At 40.9% G+C, this 18,880-nt stretch overlaps 1 protein-coding gene across 1 annotated transcript; it reads right to left on the reverse strand.

Moving 5' to 3' along the window:
• Positions 1 to 10,240: 10,240 nt before the first annotated feature.
• Positions 10,241 to 18,378, reverse strand: LOC124090911 (protamine-3-like). Its single transcript, XM_046441725.2, has 2 exons — positions 18,017 to 18,378; positions 10,241 to 10,657 (listed from the first exon to the last, which is right to left on the reverse strand). Exons 1-2 carry the CDS (start codon positions 18,055 to 18,057, stop codon positions 10,465 to 10,467), a joined length of 234 nt encoding a protein of 77 aa, XP_046297681.1. The 5' UTR covers positions 18,058 to 18,378; the 3' UTR covers positions 10,241 to 10,464.
• Between the last annotated feature and the right edge of the window lie 502 nt (positions 18,379 to 18,880).

Genomic DNA, 18,880 nt, shown 5'->3' on the forward strand with positions numbered 1-18,880 from the left:
GCTGCCACACCTGGTGATCCTGAGCGTTCAATCAGAGAAGCACACCCCACCCCACGGGAGTGATGTACACAGCATGAGATTTATTACAGCAGTTGACCTGATGGGAGTTTCTGGGATTTGGTGTGGGAAAGATGGATGTGAGTGGGAAAGAGTAAGGAAAAAAAAACAGAAACTGCTAGACTGAGAAGGGACATGGCTGACAGGCTGAAACCCACCTCAGCCTCTCACAGCCCCAACTTCAGCGTGGAAGATCGTTTCAAGTGACGCTGGCACCTTGATAGCAAAGCTGAACACACTTCCCGGGGCTTGGGAGCTGGAGCCGCGGGGCCAGGCTACGGCACGCCCACCGGGAGCCAGCAGAGGGCAGGGCAGGGCAGCTCCGCTGAGAACAGCTTGCTGCTCCTTCACTTCCCCTTTCCAATCCTGCGGTTCATGGGCCGCCCCAACTGTGCCGAGAACTCTGCTGCTCAAGACAAGGAACAGAGAGCGACTTCAGTCCTTGGCTGAATTCCAATCTACACATCCACAAAATAAAACATCACCAGGTCACCCCATAACAACTACCAAGGGAAAAAGCAGTTGCTAGAGAACTGAAAGATGAACAATTTCCAAAGCTCATCCTGTAACAGGAATTATTTGACTCTCCAACCAGAATATGGGGAGAGGGACCTTCTTGGATACAGAAGCCAATTTCCACTGAAGCCAGCCTCAGTGGAAATCTCAGAAAGGCCATGACTTAAAAGTGAGACGAAAGTAGCTCTGGAGTAAGTATCACCCTAGATCTGACGTAAAATAACTTCCCAACAACCACAAAAGAATCAGCCACTGTGGAAAACAGGCTATCCTAAAAAACACTTGAATATAGAATTATCACATGACTGAGAAATTCACTCCTGGGTATATACCCAAAAAAACCTTTCAGAGGTGTTCACACAAGAACTTGTAACTAATTCTCATGGTCGTGCCTTTCACAAGAGCCAAAATGGGAAACAACCCAAGTGTCCACGACCTGCTAAATGAATTTTTTAATTAACATTTTACTTACTTGCAATATAATATTATTACACACAGTATTATATTATTACATATTAATATTATTTATATGCAATTCAATGTCATTCAACCATAAAAAAGGAATGAAGTATTGACACACACTATATCGGGCATGAATTTTGAAAACATTAGGCTGGGTGACAAAAGCCAAACACAAAGGGTCATATATTATTATATCATCCCAGATATGTAAACTATCTAGAATAATCAAATATATATATAAAGACAGAAAGGAAATGTGTGGTTTCCAGAGACTACAGGTACTGGTTCTCTCTTGTTCTTGTTGAGATGTCAGTTTTCTTCCAGTTGATTTATATATGCAATGCTATCACAATCATAATCCCTGCAAGTTGTTTTTTTTTTTTTTTTAATCAGCAACAGCTAGGTGCCTTCATGCATGCCTATAATGCCAGCAACTCAGAAATCTGAGGCAGGAGGATCCCAATTTCGAGGCCAGCCTCAGCAACTTAGCAAGACCCTATCTCAAAATTTTTTTTTTTTTTTTTTGATGCTGGGGATTGAACCCAGAGCCTTGTGCATGCAAGGCAAGCACTCTACCAACTGAGCTATATCCCCTGCCCTCAAAATAAAATTTAAGAAAATACTGGAGGTGTAGCTCAGAGGTAGACTCCCAGTACTGGGAAAAAATAAATAGCAAACAGACCTAAAGTTTATATGGAAATTCAGATGACCCAGAATAGCAAAAACAACTATGCAAAAGCAAACAGAATTTACACTTTTGAATTTTAAAACTTATTAGAAAGCTACAATAAGCACTTTTTAAATATTTTATTTAGAGACAGGGTCTCACTGAGTTGCTAAGTGCCTCACCATTGCTGAGGCTGGCTTTGAACTCTCGATCTGCCTGTCTCAGCCTCCCGAGCCACTGGGATTACAGGAGTGTATCACTACACCCAGCCTTAATTTCTTTTTTAGATAATTCATTGATAGTATATAGAAGCAACTGGTTTTCACATGCTGATTTTGTATTTGCAACTTTACTGAATTAGTTTATTAGTTCTGACAGTTTTGTTAGTGGCTTCTTTAGGGTTTTCTGTGTATAAGATTCTGTCATCTACAAGCAGAGACAACTTTAATTCTTTCTTTCTAATATGAATGTCAATATTTGAATATTTTTGTATATAGTGTAAGGTAAGGAAGAGAGTTATTTATTAATTTATTATCTGTAGTGCTGGAGATTGAGTGAGAGCTGCTGGCTGATTTCCCTCCTTGGGTGGAAAAATCTAGAAAGGAAACACAGGCATAATGTCACCAACTAGGGTCTGGACCATCTGAACAGACTGGAATGGGAGCCAGATTTCATACCAAAACCATTATAAGGCTAAATATAAAAGTCTCTACTTGAATACAAAATCCCAGTGACACATGTACCGCAGAGGACTGAATGAATGAATTGGCAGCCGTGTGTTAGATGTTTTTAATTTGCTTAACCAGAATACTTACTCATTGTCAGGAAACAGTGAACCATGAGCTAAGAAAAGGAAACAGCCGTGCTGGGGGTGTGGCTCAGAGGTAGAGCATGTGCTTACCGTGGGGAGTCCCTGGGTTCAATCCCTAGCACCAAAACACACAAACAGAAAAGAAAAGGTGTTAGGATCCAGAAGGAGGAAAGCTTGTGCATACTAGGTCAACAGCAACCGTATCAGCCTCTGGGGTCTTGTATCTTGTTCTAGATACCGTGTTTTAAAAGGTGGTGTAGCCATTTAAAACATCAGTAAAAATAATGAGGGAACTAATAGCCATTTTATGAGGAAGAATGGAAGAAACATAAAAAAGACAGCTGAAGTCCTATGGAGTAAGCAAGAAGTTAAATCAAAGAGCAGCCCTAATGTTGCTGGACACAGGAAACATCTGTGGTGGCACTGCAGGGGGCTGTAGAGTACTGGGCAGCTCATAGGAAAAAGGATTTCTTCTACTGGTATTAGACCATGACCGGTTTATCTTTCTAAGATGGATTTTTTTTTCTTCAGATTCACCCACTTCATGTAAATCAAGGGCCTCAGAATAAATACAAATACAATCTCCTTTAAGATTCCATACGTAGCTGGGCATCTTGTTGCACGCCTGTAATCCCAGGCCTCTGGGTTCAATCCCCAGTCCAAAAAAATAAAAAAGATGGGCTGGGGATGTGGCTCAAGCGGTAGCGTGCTCGCCTGGCATGCGTGCGGCCTGGGTTCGATCCTCAGCACCACATACAAAGATGTTGTGTCTGCCGAAAACTAAAAAATAAAATAAATATTAAAAAATAAAAGAAATAAAAAAGATTAAATATGCAAAGGGTCAGGTAATAGCATTTGGGGGGTGATGGCACTGCTCTGTAATTTGGTTACACAGTTATATACTTGTCAAAATTCATAGAATCCTCCAAAAGTTTAACTCTTTATAAATTATACAATAAACCAAATATTTTGCTTAAAACAAAGCTGGTGTTTTCCAGGCAGCTTCTTTACACCGCGGCCACACCACGCGCTGATTCCAGACTAGAAAAAAGCATCCACGCATCTCATCCCCTTGGTGCTCCTTTGGTGGCTGATGCACATTCTGGAGGGATTGAGAGAGAAAAGTCCCTTTTAGGACTTTGCCCATTCACCCCAGAAGGGGCTGCCGACTCTCACCACAGGAAGGGGACTGCCAAGGAGAGGCCAGCCTCCTCTGGTCTCAGTGGAGGGCCAGATGGGAATCAACATGACTAAACTGTGACCTAAGTCACATGGACTAGGCCTCGTTGGCCTCCCAGCCTCTCTAGCTCGTCTAAACAGGAAAATAAAACAAAAAAAGAGAGAAAGGAACAGGTCCTCCTGCCTCTCCCCCTTTAGCCATAGAGGTTAATTATTGGGTTTCTGTGATCTCAGCCTAAAAAGTACAAACATAAGACTACTTACTTGCCTAGAAAAGAAAAATAAATCTATTTATGTATTTATATGAGCTTAGATCTGTTTTTCAATGTGAAGTACTTTTATTTTGTATTTTTGTCCCAGAATCATAAAACCCACTTTTAGGGCTGGGGTCGTGGCTCAGTGTTAGAGCACTTGCCTAGCACGTGTGAAGCACTGGGTTCCATGCTCAGCGCTGCATATAAATAAATAAAGTTCCATCAACAACTAACAAAATATTTTTTTTTAAAAAAAGACCTGCTCTTGCATACCATTCCTCTCTCAGCTTTGATGCCACCTCCCACATAACCAGCATTCTACCCTAAATAGCCCTGACTCACTTCCTATTAACCTACTTTAGTCCCCTGCATGCCCCAAGGCTAGCTGGTGTTTCACGTGATTATTTATAGATTGTCTCCCCGACAATAACACACATTCTGTGAGTACCCTGACCTTGTACAACTTATTCATTGTGTCCCTTGAGTGCCTAGATGCTGCCCTATCTAGTAGGTAAGGTGACAACAGGTCCTTGTTTGACCAAGGCTCTCCTGGCTTAATGTAGATCTCTGGTCCAGGGAGGCCCCCCAGTCCCAGGAAAACTGGGACAGATGACCACTCCATGAGTAGAAGCTCTCAATCCAGGTACAATGAATGTTGGAAACTGAATGAATAGTTTTTACTCCTTAATCTAACACAACGTAGTTGGGTATTTTAGTCACAAGGTGGCAGTAGACTACTAGATTTACGAACACCAACCACCATTAAAATCAACTTAATGGGAAAAGATATTACATTCTAATTCCTCGGGTACTCAACGCTTTTTCATAGTACTCTTGGAGTCTTCATTAAAATCCAAATATAGGGGCTGAGGTTGTGGCTCAGCAGTAGAGCGCTCACCTAGCACATGCGGGTGTTGGGTTCCATCCTCAGCTCCACATAAAAATAAATAAATAAAATAAAGGTATTGTATCCAACTACAACTGAAAAATAAGTTATATATACACACACACACACACATACTACATACCTTTGAAGAATTTTTAATTCCTGTGTGTTTTTGACCACCACTAATTTTTTCCATGTTAAAAAAAAGATGAATTCATAACTACTGTGACTAATTTGCATTTTGTATGTTATTTACAGAACATTTGTCACACTACATAAGAAACCTATACTTGAATAGTTAAAACTGACTACATATAATAACATCCTGTATCCCAGGATTTAAGACATAGCATGTATCTATTTATTCATGCTGGTGACCTGAAGATTTTGATAGCAGCAGAAGTCAGTTTCCAGAATAATCTCATGTCAGAAATGTTTTGAAAGCAAGCTTTCCCGTTAGGTAAGAGATAACCACAAGCCAGTGTCATTTTCTAGCAGAACTTCATAAAGTCACCAAGGCAAAAGTGTTCATCTCAGAATTCTCCTCTGCAATACAGATTTGCTGCTTGGATTGCTCCAATGATTAAAATTTACTCAAGAGAACAGTCTCCCAAACAAGGGGTTGTAATTTAAGGAAATTCCATCCTCTCCTTTCCCCAGAGATCAAGTATTCAATCTGACCATGACAAGATGCAATGCCATTTCTATAAACTTGCAAACATGCCCAAACAGTACTTGTAGGCTATTCATAAAGAATATGTTTATAGCAAAATTAAAAGCATGCACCAACATAATAAACCATCACATGGGTGGCCTCCGGGGAAGAATGAAGGGAAATGGGACTGAGAGGAGTTCAAGGGGATTTCAACACTAGCAGTCGTATTATTAATTTTATAAGAGAAATGACAAAAGGTCAATTTTTTCTGTATGTGCTGTTCCTTGTTAAATTGGTTTCCCTTTTTTTCTTTCTTTTCTCTCTTTTAACTTTTCCAATCAAAAAAGAAGGAGGAGAAGGAAGAGAAGGAGAAATAAACAGATATTACTCTCAAGGGTCATTTGACTTTTTCCTGAAACAAAGCTGTCAAGCCAAGGAAAGATTATATTCAATTTGTTTTTTTTTCCTGGTACTGGAGATTGAACCCAGGGGCGCTTTACCACTGAATTACACCGCCAGACTCTTTTTATTTTGAGACAGGGCCTCACTAAGTTGCTGAGGCTGGCCTGACCTCAGCCTCCCCAGTGGCTGGGATCACAGGCATGTGCCACTGTGCCCAGCGAGGCATGCAGTTTTTAATATATGGCTTTAAGGTTGCTACAAGGTGGTGGTGGGGGGGGGGGGGCGTAATGTATCTTTATGTAGAAAAAGGTTTTCTTTCATATTCTTCGTTATACTTATATCATTTGGTTTGGATCAATTCAGATTCTATGAAAAAATTGTCATTTGATCATCAGTGAAGCTAACATCCAGAGTGCTGAATCTGATTCAGGAAGCTAAAGCCTTTACAGAGGCACATAAAAGATAGGATACATTTTTCCAACATCTCATGAAAGGTAACTGGGAATTATTCACGAATACATGAAACTTCTATATAATTACAGTCATTACAGATAGCACCATAACTTTGTATTTATTTTCAATTCTTTAAATAAGATGCTTTTTTAAATCCCTTTTATGCTTGACTCTCTAGGACTGCGAGATCTAATCTAATCTTTGCTTTTCTTCACATTCAAGACCATTTCCCCTCCCCCCTTCCCCACCCCCCACCCCCACCCCCACCTCCCCACCCCCCCCACCCCCGCAGTGACTGTGGAGTCATTTGAGATGCTGTTTGTTTACTTAAGGTCTTGAAAGTGACTTTGTTATCTGAGCAAAACAAGGGTAGTAGCACTCAAAGAGGCTTGATGGATATTCGTTTTTTGGTCAAATGTGTTTTCTAATCGTTGTGACTGAATAAGAAAAGGGAAATAGTCTAACAATTAGTCTAACAAGCTCAGCCATAGACAAGTTGGGTTACAGGAAGATGGAATTCTCTACAGATGGTTACAGTTAATTAAAATCCCCTCTCTTTTAGGATCAGAAACCCAGATACCCCTCAAAAATGTCATCTTCCAAAGTATGATGGTATGTGGGTGTGGTGGCCCACACCTGTAATCAGACACTCTGGAGGCTGAGCCAGGAGGATGGAAAGTTCAAGGCTAGCCTGGGCAACTTAGTAGACCCTGTCTCAAAAATAAAAAGTAAAAAGGGCTGGGGATATAGCCCCAGTGGTAAAGTGGTCCTGGGTTCCAACCCGAGTATCACCCACCCACCCCTCAAACACACACACACACACACACACACACACACACACATATATATATATATATATATATATATATATATATATATATATATATATATATTTGTAGCAGAATATTATAACAAAGTGAATAGGTCTTGTCTTTATTTTGCTCTTATTTCAAAGAGAAAATTTACATAGTGTTTAAAAGTACAGCCGCTCGGACAGACTAAGTTCTGTAGAATTTGATGCAATTTATTTCAATGCCCAGTGCCTCGGTTTCCTCATCTGTAAAATGGATATTATAATAATAGTACCTACCTGACAGAGTTTCCCCAAACACACCCCTCAGGGTTGCTAAGAAGAGAAATATGAGTATTTGTAAAACATTCAAATTGTTTTCAATACAGACAGCAATCCTTGCCAGGTGCAGGGACACAGTGAGATGCTAAGAAGACAATGTATGTGAAGGGCTGTAGCCCTCTGCAGGGTGAGGGCCCCAGTCACAGTATCAGATAGTTCTTTCCTAGGGAAGGGTGAGCACCAGTCTGAAAATCATGGCTTCATTCCCAAGTGGAAAATTTGAGCAACAGGAACATTAAATTATTCCATAACAGTTTCAAAGTCCGGCTAAGCAAAGGTGGGCATGTTAATGAACTGATCACCGTGGGGACAACCTTTGAGTCAGTCACGGCAAAGGCATAGAGAAGGGAAAGGTAAGAATTAATTAATTTACCCTTAATTTCCACTCTGTGAGAGGAAATTAAGGGTAAATGATTGTCATCCAGTATTGTAAGATTTTTCTTGCTGTTGTTTTCAGGGGATTGAACTCAGGGGTGCTTTAGCACTAAGTTACATCCCTGGCCTTTTTTTTTTTTTTTTTGACAGGTCTCCCTAAGTTGCTGAAGGCCTCACTAAATTGCTTTCACTGGCCTTAAACTTGCAACTCCACCTGCCGCACCCTCCCCAGTTGCTGGGATGACAGCCGCTGTGCCTGGCTGGGATTGTTAACTATTCTAACAAAGGAGAATGTAGAAAGTGCTGAGGCATCGGTCTTCTCTCTGCAGGCCTTGGGGAAGGTTTCCAAGGGAATACCAGAAGGAGGTCATCATTTGGAAGGAGGAGGGTATCCAGTCAGAGCAGAGGCCCAAGCTGGGGATGGAGCATGGCCCTGGAGCTCATCCACACAGGGAATCTGTGGAAGGACACAACGGGCCTAAAATGAGGTGGAGAGGAGACGTCTTTCTGCAGTTGGAACCTTGGTAGCCTTCTGAGGTCAGCACCATTCAAGAAGATATTTCTGAACCTAGTGCAGATGATGCATTGGAGTGAGAAAGTCAAGGTGGCAGGAGAATTTATTAATAAGAAAACAATCCTCACTGTCCATCAAGTGTTAACTAGATAAACAAATGTGGTATAGATATTGAAATATTGTTTGAACATAAAAAGGAATGAAGTAAGGATGCACACTACACACGATGAACGGATGAACCTTGGAAACATGCTAAGTGAAGAAAGCTAGTCACCAGAGACCATGTGTAACTAGGTAACAGAACACCTACAACAGGCAGATCTAGAGGGACAGAAAGCAGATTAATGGTTTCTAGGAGCTGGGCAAGAGGGAAGCCCAATGACCAATAATGAGTGTGAGGTTTCTCAATGAGTATGAACAGGTTCTGAAATCAGATAGTAGTGATGACTGCACAACTGTAACTATACTAAAAGCTACAAATTGTTCATTAACATTGTCCCTTTTAAAACAGAAAACCAGGCACAGTGGTGCACACCTGTGATCCAAACTACTCAGGAAGCAAAGGCAGTAGGATCCAGAGTCCAGGTCCCACCAAGAACAACAAAGAGAGACCCTGTTTCATAAATAAATAAAATTAGCCGGACGTGGTGGCGCACACCTGTAATCCCAGTGGCTCAGGAGGCTGAGGCAGGAGGATCCCAAATTCAAAGCCAGCCTCAGCAACTGCAAGGTGCTAAGCAACTCAGTGAGACCCTGTCTCTAAATAAAATACAAAACGGGGCTGGGGATGTGGCCCAGTGGTCAAGTGCCCCTGAGTTTAATCCCAGGTATGGATGGATAGATAGATAGATAGATAGATAGATAGATAGATAGATAAATAAAAATTAAATAAAAGAGAAAGAACCTATTGTCATTGGCTGATAGAGAAATAAAGAAGAGCTGAGCAAAATTAGCACCAGAGAAAAATAAATAAACAAGGATAGCTTCCAGAATATTTAGAAGATGCATTTAAAAAAGATACATTTACAAGAAGATACCTTTCAAAGATATGGAGATAAAATAAGAATAAGACATTCCTCAAGCCTTCTAACCAGAGGCAGTAGCTAGATGGGGCTGAGATAGAGAAGAGACAAAGAGGACATATTCCTGCAAAAAAAAAAAAAAGGGTCGGGTTTCAGATGCAACAGGACAAGACAGTAGTGGTGTTATACAAGGCTACGTGAACTCATAGTGACCCATAGATAACAGGAATCAGCAATCAGAAATAAACAAATGACAGGGATACAGTTCAGTGGTAGAGTGCCTACCGACCACATATGAGGCCCTGGGTTCCATTTGCAGCACTGAAGCCAGATTTAAAGTTAGGTAGTCAGTGTAGTTAGGTAAATCGGGTCTAATACCAAGTGAAATCTAAAATGGAGGCCATGCTGGCAATGATTCCGGGAAATGCAGGACAACTCAAGGAATGTTAATGAAGTCCGAAAAGGCCCTAGGCCAAAGTCCACCTCAAAGAAATGTTAATGAACAGCCCCCAGCAAAAAGGTGCTGACTCAGAAGTCCTTCCTGACCAGATTACTTCTTTGGCCCACCTGTGTCCCACCCCTAGGTCCTTCCCACCTACATTCCATTACTGAAAGAACTATAAAAAGGGGAGACAACATCCCTTCCACGGATTCCACCTCTTGGGTCCCCTTCTTCCTCCGGGAGAAGTCTTTTCTGCTGTCCTTTAATAAACTTCTAATTTCTACTCTGACCTTGCCTCGGCGTGCTTCTTTGGTGTTATTCTTCAACATTGGGGAAGCAAGAACTCGTCACCAGTCAACAGCGGTAACAGCACCACCACACACACACACAAAAAAAAATCTTTTGTAGGCCTCTTAAGAAGGCCATGTTTGGCAGAAATATGTATTATTATTATTATTATTATTTTGGGGGGGTACTTGAAAATTTATCTTGGAAACACTTTACTACTAAAACACACTCTCGGTGCTTTTTATTTTTTACATTGAGAGAGGCCCTGCGTTGCTTAGGGTCTTGCTAAGTTTGCTAAGTTGCTGAGGCTGGCCTCAAACTTGCCATCCTCCTGCCTCAGCTTCTGGAGTCACTGAGGTTCTAGGCATGCACCATGATGCCTGGCGGCGGCTGCTACTACTACTACTACTACTACTACTACTACTTCTTCTTCTTCTTCTTCTTCTTCTTCTTCTTCTTCTTCTTCTTCTTCTTCTTTTGTTTTGTTCTGTTGTTTTAAAAGGAACTTGAAGCCATTTATGGAAATGCACTGTATACAAATGCTGTAAGATAAAAATAGAGAATGTGATTAAGGTAAAGGGATATTAATTATAAGAATGTTCAAAGGAAATCTGCAAGTAAATACATGCAGAAATCTATATTAAATGATGTCTTCTACTTTCTGGAAGCAGACACAAATTGGGCACCATTTTTGTAACAGCAGGAACATTAAGTTCAATTATCTGAGAAGCTGAGCGGTGACAAGACTCGCTGGCCCATGGAGAGTCTGGACGACGTGACTTCCTGTGAACTGAGGTTTTGCGACAAAAGGTTTTCTGCTCTGGGGATGAAAGCACCACGGCTGCCCATGCCCAGGCATGTTTTCTCGAGGGCTGTGCCTCTCGCCGAGTCAGGAGGAGCTCTGCCGTCTTTCTCACTGTGAGTTGCAAGACCTTGTCTGGTTCCAGCCACACTCTCCTGCAAGACCAGTTCTTGGAGCTTCTGCTGTTACTTTGCAACAGCAAAATCAGCCACCCCAGTATCTGACGCTCCACTCCAGTGTGTCTTCTCAGTAAAACAGGGCCTCTTGAATATCACAGTGAATTACTGAAAGTGCCTTGACCACCAGAATTTGAGCACGAATCCAGTCAGCCCTAAGGAGATGCCGAGTGCCACATCCTTGCTCACCACCAACCACCTCAAGGCCCCCAAATACAGCAGCAGCTACAGGGGAACTAACAAAGCCAACTGGAGACTAAAAATAAATTTAAAATGCACTGGATGGCAAGCCAGGCATGGTGGTGCATGCCTGTAATCCTAGCAACCCAGGAGTCTGAGGCAGGAGGATTGAGAGTTCAAAGTCAGCCTCAGCAACTTAGCAAGGCCCTAAGCAACTCAGTGATACACTGACTCCAAATAAATACAGAAAAGGGCTAGGGATGTGGTTCAGTGGTTAAGCACCCCTGGGTTCAATCCCTGGTACCAAAAGGAAAAATAAATAAATAAATAAAAGCACTGAACGGTAATACCAAATGTGGAAAAAAAATAACTAAGGTTACCTGGGTACTGCTCTTAGTACCCAAATTCAAACAACAGCTCTGATTCTCACATGCAACCACAGAACTAAGGGTTATTTACTTTAGTTCTTGCTTTGGGATTCTGCTTTATCTCTAGCAGGTCCAAGAAGCTCTCTGGGTTTTTCAAATGAGATAAGTCCATTATCCAAACCCAGGCATTTCCTGTAGGATGGGAGGTTTCACTACCAACAGGCAGCCTCGAGAACCAGGAGAGGCAGGAGGTGGGAGAAGACAAGGAACTCCGGGGTGGGGGGTAATGAAAGTTCTTCTGATTGAATATAGTTGCAAAATGAACAAATGCCTTGAAATATCAAGCCACTCTTCCACTCTCTAGAAAAGGTATGATTATAGGATTGTCTCACCTCCCAGCATGCTCTTTGTGTTTGTTTATTTATTTATTTATTTGGTGGTGGGGTTTTTTGTTTTATTGTTGTTCCAGAGAAATTTTCTTTGCAAAGCCATTGGATATAAAGCAGTCTTCAAGAAACCACAACAGTCTCGCAGGGAGGCACGTGGGTCTTCTGTCACTGGAGACACCATGCCAGCTCTTGCCCTGCAATTAACCAGCCCAAGCCCAGCAGGGTGGAGTGCACTCGGGGCCTGTCTCCAGATTTGTAAGACAAGACGTTGAACAAGATGGTTTCCAGTCGCCCTTCTGTCTTGAACCTCTTCTTGATAAACTGAATCAGTGCAGTGACCATGAAAAAGGTCACTGTCATTTCAAAATGCTGGGCTTGAGCCGTGGTTCTGCTACTGATGTCGTCACCTTTGCCAATCCTCAGTTTGCTCATTTAGAAGATGAGAATAATGAACAGGATATTCCGAATTCATAGAAGAGTTACAAAAACTAAATAAAGACTTACAGAAACAGTGTACTTGGGCAATGACCTATACTTAGCACACACAAAAAAGTTTTCTTCTGTCATTGGTATACTACCCCACAGAAGAAGAAACAGGACAGGCTCCTGCATTGAAACCCTACATAACTGTAAATTTAGCTACAAGAACAAAAGTGAGTCTTAATACTTTTCTCATTACAAAAATAATAATGTGCATTGTAAGAATTTTAGAATATATTTTTAAAGCATTAGTTCTTCAGGGGGAAGAACTCCTCTAAAACATGACAGTTTTTGAGATAAAATGACCAAACTTTAGATGGGCATGGTGGCTCAGGCCTGTCTGTAATCCCAGTGGCTCAGGAGATTGAGGAAGGAGGATCGTGAGTTCAAACTAAGCCTCAGCAACTTAGCAAGGCCCTAAGTAACTCAGTGAGACCCTGTTTTTAAATAAGATACAAAAAAGGGCTGGGGGTGTGGCTCAGTAGTTAAGCACCTCTGGGTGCTTAACTGGATTGATCCCCAGTACCAAAAAAAAAAAAGACCAGACTTTAAATTTTGTTATTACAGAATCCAAGTCTTTCAAACTTCAAGAAGTCACCACAGCACAGAATGCCAAAGCTCTGCAAAATGCAATCATTGCCATTCTTGTTCTCTGCCATTTTTAAGGCCATTTCCTCCCAAGGAGGGAAATTATGGAATACATTACCCAAGATGTTTCTTCTCCACCCCCTGCTAGGGCAGGCCCTATTTCCGGTCACAAGCAGCAGCTGCCTTGATATCCAGTTGCGTTTCCCTCTGCACCTGCCCTGCTCAGCCCAGCAGAGACCATTTGTATGGGAAGAGACAACAACAGCCTCAGAGCGGGGAGGCTGGCAGCCTTCCAGGCTCTTGTCTTCCTGAGCGTGATCCTGCCTTAGCATATGATGTTCGGTGTGGCTTACAGATGATGCTAACGAAACGCCTCAAAAAGAATTCACACAGAATGATTTTGTGCTTAGGGACAATGGAAAATATTGAAGAAAAAGAGGATGTCACCATGTGTTTGGGGTCCTTAGCACCCCTGTACCTATGCTGTGACCACTGTAAGTTTTTATGATCCTTAAAGACTGGGACAAATATCATCCTGCCATTAAAAAAAAAAGGAATAAAATGGCTATGTATTCAGCAACATAAACAGACCTGGAAAATGTTACGCTGAATTTAAAAAGCTAGAGAACAAGAAGGACAAAAAGATTGCTTGATTCCATTTATTGAAGTAAGCAAATTCATGGAGACCAAAAGTAGAAGAGGTTGCCAAGGATTGGTGAGGGAAGCCTAGTTATTGTCTCATGGGTGCAGCATTTGTTAGGAGATGATGAAATTCTGAGCATCGGCAGCGATGATGGTTACATGACATTGAATGTACGCAATGCACTCATACACTTACAAATGATTAATGATACATACTACATTCTGTATGTTTTACCTTTTTAAAAAAAAAAAAAAAAGCAATTAAAGCACCAGTGGGAATCTATTAAATTCAATTTCTCAGAGATATAAGCAGTTTCAAATCCTATTTATTTTTAGGCCCAGGGATTGAACCCAGGGGCATTTAACCACTGAGCCACATACTCAGCTCTTTTTATTTCTTATTTTGAGACAGGGTCTCCCTAAGTGGCTTAAGGCCTCACTAAATTACTGAGGCTGGCTTGGAACTTGCAATCCTCCTGCCTCAGCCTCCCAAGTCACTGGATTATAGGTGTATGCCACTGTGCCTAGCTCAAATCCAATTGGAGCTGTCATGTACTCCCACCTCAAGAGAGTGTACACCAGTGTTGTGGAGGGGAGAGGGGTAAATGATGAGTGGAGAGTTACTTTGACTATTTATGTAGCTCTTTATTTAAAAAAAAAAAAAAAAAAACTAAACAAAATGTGGCAAAATGTCCCTTTAGTCTCAGTGGATATTTATGAGAGCTACATCATTTCCTGTACTAAAGAAAATTTTCACACCTTGAGTTTCTCTAACACCTCTTACCCCTCTTCACTTTCCACTGACCACCTTTCCTTTTACCCCCAGAGAAGACTGATGTCATCAGAGCTCTCTGGCCACCCCACCACATCTCCCAGCCACCAGGTGACTAGACTCACGTGTTCTGTCTTCCTGCCCACTTTCAAAGAGCAGCTAAACCCCACCCCTTGTCTGTGCACAGGGTCCTGCAGTCTATTAGAGACTTCAGTAATTCTTTGTTGCCTGTCTTTTCTGCTAGAACATTTTCTCCATAAAGCCAGAAATTTTGCCTGTGTTGTTCGCTGATGTTTCCCAAACGTGGAGATCACTGACTGGCAAGGAGTAGACTCTACACACATATTTCTTAAATGGATAAAGGTGTTCCTTCTCCACGTTTTTTTAAACAGTTCACTATTTTAAAAAATTAAATATTAGAATAGAAAAACATAACTGGAATGCACAAAATGTTTGGGATAAAGGCTTCTGCCTTGCTATTCCCATAAACCATTGAAATATCTTACAAGTGCCAGTATTTCAACATTGGAACTGTACCTCTTCCCTTTTTGAGGGGAGACTGGGGATTGAACCCAGGAATGCTTAACCACTGAGCCACATCCCCAGCCCATTTTTATATTTTATTTAGAGACAGGGTCTCACTGAGTTGCTTAGGGCTTCGATAAGTTGTTGAGGCTGGCCTTGAACTTGCAATCCTCCTGCCTGGGCCACTGGAGTGACTAGGATTACAGGCCTACACCACTATACTCAGCTCCCATTATTATTATTTTGTTGTTGTTGTTGTTGTTGTTGTTGTTTGGGGGGGGGTTGGTTCTGGGTATTGAACTCAGGGCCTTGTGCATGTGAGACAAGCACTCTACCAACTGAGCTATATCCCCAGCCCCTCCCATTATTTTTTTAGAAATAAGTCTGTCCTCCTTTCCATGACACGGTATCTCTGAACCTCTGGACCTCTGGACACCAATGAATTTGTCTAGGAGGCCCATGTTTTAACGCCCAAGAAATGTGAAAGTAATTTTAGCACAGGCAAAATCAGAACCATCAGAATACAGTGGGTTAAAAGTCAAATGCACTTTTTTTAGACAGCAGAAATTTTCAAAGTAAGTTCTCTATGACTCATTGTAAAAGTTAATATGTTCATTCTGAATTACACGTATATACCGTGTTTCTTAAAAACAGTAAAGGAAGTAAACAGTAAAGGACTGAAATGACTGTTCTCAGCTCAGCATCTCTACTCTGTCATCAAAGTAGGGGACAAGCAGCATCACAGAAGGGTTTTAGACTTCTGACTTGAGAACATTCTGAAACAATTCCTTGAAAAACATTTTGGAAACTCGTTAATGAATCACTCACCATGAATTAGAAAAGATGATTGTGTGTTTTCTGGAAGTCTCAGCTAAATTATATAGGTACTTTTTTATTTTTAAAATTCCTACTCTTATTAGAGTGACTTGGCTAAAGTGTGAGACTTGGTAGTCTTTTAGGACACACTCTAAATTACTAGTAAGAGCCTTTGTAGCCTGAACAGGAACTAAAAACTATTTAACTTCACTTTTAAATACGAAACATTTTAGCTCTAGAGCTAGTGATTGCATTGTACCTTAAATCCAATAAGATTAGTATATGGGAAAAATTTTTTAAACATTTTCCTTTTGGCACATGGTACTTTGATATTATAAAAAATGATTTGTGTGCATTTTTGAGGTAGAGGATAAACTTTAAAGAATAAGATTTCTCTTCCAGTCAAAATTATGTTCTATGATCTAATTTAGGGGAAAACCAGACCTAGGGCCATAACAGCTTGTAAGGACTCAAGAATTCTAATCATTTCTCTGGGCATGTTCTTGATCTCAAATATTAATGACTGCCTTCACTTCCCTGGGCTCGATTTCTACATCTAGAGTGGACTATTTGGTCCTGCAAATGAAGTCCAGAGTTTGTCAGGCAGCAGATTCATTGACACTCTGGGGTTTCTGCGGCCTAACATAAACATCCAGGATTGACGTCAGAAGTTGAAGTCTGTCATTGCCGTGCCACCAAATGATTTATGTTCATGACTTCCTTGTTCTTAGTACAAGAATGAGTAATTTTTTTTATTTATCTTTTATCTGAACAAGTAAATATTTACAAAGGAGACTCAGGTATGGTATTCATTGAAAACCAATTATTGTACAAGATGTTATCTCTCAGCAAGTTTCATTCCAAACCACCTGAACATTTAATCAGTGCTCATTTTTATAGATCAACTTGAATCAATGAGTCATAATAAGCTTCTTAAAAGTTAGTTTAGAGCCAGGAACAGTGGCTCATGACTATAATCCCAGTGGCTCAGGAGGCTGAGGCAGAAGAATCGCAAGTTCAAAGCCAGCCTCAGCAACAATGAGGCACTAAGCAACTCAGTGAGACCCTGTGTCTAAATAAAGTACAAAATAGGGCTGGGGATGTGGCCCAGTGGCCTAGTGCACCTGAGTTCAAACCCAGTACCAAAAAAAAAATTTTAAAAAAAGTTTTGTCAGCTACCACTAAAATACAAAAATATTTCATGTTTTCATTGATAAAGATGAGCTCTTTTAATAGAGTTGACATCAGAGTGCTATACATTAACAACTTAATGTTGACTGTTACATTGAATACCAATATAGATGGATAGATGTCTTAATGTTTCAGTATGAGGACACTAAAAGTCTTAAATATATCTAAGGCTTAAGATCTTATTCATTAACCAACTTTGGGTTTGCTCTACAGTGACATATTTTCAAAAGAATGCTTTTTTAAAGATTACTCAAATGTCCTTTATTATTTCGTTTCTCTTCTTGGCAAAGACTACATCTGACTCATTTTTATATTTCTAAAAATTAAGAAGGGCCTGGGGATATATTTATCAATAATAAGTATTTATTGGGTGAAATCTTATCACTAGACTTTGACAAGTAATATTCAGAAATGTGTCCGACTCTTTAATATGTAAGTTTTTGATGTGCACAAACTACCAATTTGATTTGGAAAACTTGCTGCTTAATGTGTTTCTTTTAAAATTGATCAGTGGGCTCTCTGCTTCCAGGCCACCATGATCAGAACATCTTACCTCTGCCACACTCCTCCGCTATGATATTCCGCCTCATATTGGGCCCAGAGCAATGAAATTGGCCAGCCTTGGGCTGAAACTCTGAAACGTGTAGCTGTTTCCCAGCCAGCCTTTTATTATGCAAACCTGTTCTAGGGTTCACAACCCCCTCACCCTAGAGAATGACAATAGAATCAGGTTTTTGGATGCTGAATGACAAGATTGAGCAAAACAACAGAATGACCTTCTCTACTGTGAAACATGGTGACAGATCAGAAATTAGAGAAAGTAGGAAAAAAAGGGTAAAGCTTTGAAAGCTACTAGTGTTATTGCCTTCTTTCACTTTCTTTTTTTAAAAGCTCTAAGCGAAGTTTTGTTTTAACCTCTTGACTTTTGTTTAAGTTACATAGAGAAGTGCTAGGCAGATTCAATTTTCTTACCTTTTTCTTCTTCCCCTGGGTCTGTCTTTCTGGAGGGCCATTCTTTAAGGCGGTGTCCTATTCCCTGCGGTGATTCTTTCCATCCACAGGGATGTCCTGAAAGCCCTCTACCAGCAGTCATGGCTCACAGGTTGTCATCCACAAAGGGAAAGACAGGCTCAGTCCTCTGCTAAACAGGAATTATCTTCCACCTGGGGAAAGATTGATTCCTTGGAATGAAGTGAAATTGTGGAAACTGTCTGAAAACTGTAGAAACACAGAAACCTTCTGACCGAGCAGTAAAGTGCAACTCTATTTTCTCTACAGCCAGAGAAAAGGAATAAAGTGAGTTCTGGTATCTATTGCCAGTGCTTACAAGAAACACCTTTGAGAGTAATCATTAACAAACCCGGAAGTCCTCGTTGCTCTCCTTGGGCTTAAAACTGACCGCTTAACACTGTCTGCAAATCTCCTTAGAAGCAAGAGCCTTTATGATTTTTAATGTCTCACTAATCAGGGAATAATTTAGAGATGGCTATCCTGGAAACATTTTGCTCAAAAGAATGAATGATGATGGAAATTTAGGCTTGGAAATTTAAGCCAGGTGTTTTATTCATTATTGTTTTAAAAGAACATAAGGAATGAGGGCAAGAGAGTCCCAGATTAAAACCATGGGCCTGGGTCATTTCACGGAGGTGTTTTGGTAGCAGATACTCAAAGGCTATACCCTTCTTGGCACCTCCAGTTTCTGAAGTTCCAGTTAAGGTTAATTCCCTCTCCCAGTGCTGAGGGATCTAACCAAGGCATCATTCATGCTCGGCAGAGACTCTACGACTGCCCCAGTTTTATTTTTTACTGAGTGTAACCTCATGAACCCTCAAGATT

Source organism: Marmota monax, unplaced genomic scaffold (assembly GCF_021218885.2).
Source record: "Marmota monax isolate L192 unplaced genomic scaffold, Marmota_monax_Labrador192_F-V1.1 WCK01_AAM20220418_F8-fsc00286, whole genome shotgun sequence".
In the NCBI taxonomy this organism is placed as follows: domain Eukaryota; kingdom Metazoa; phylum Chordata; class Mammalia; order Rodentia; family Sciuridae; genus Marmota; species Marmota monax.

Excerpts from the sequence above, each read along its gene's own strand:
- LOC124090911 (XM_046441725.2), bottom strand. The coding sequence starts at position 18,057 with ATGGCCCTCCAGAAAGACAGACCCAGGGGAAGAAGAAAAAG. Across the intron at positions 10,658-18,016 it reads CCCAGGGGAAGAAGAAAAAG|CATTTGTATACAGTGCATTT; the intron begins GTAAGAAAATTG and ends TTTATCTTACAG.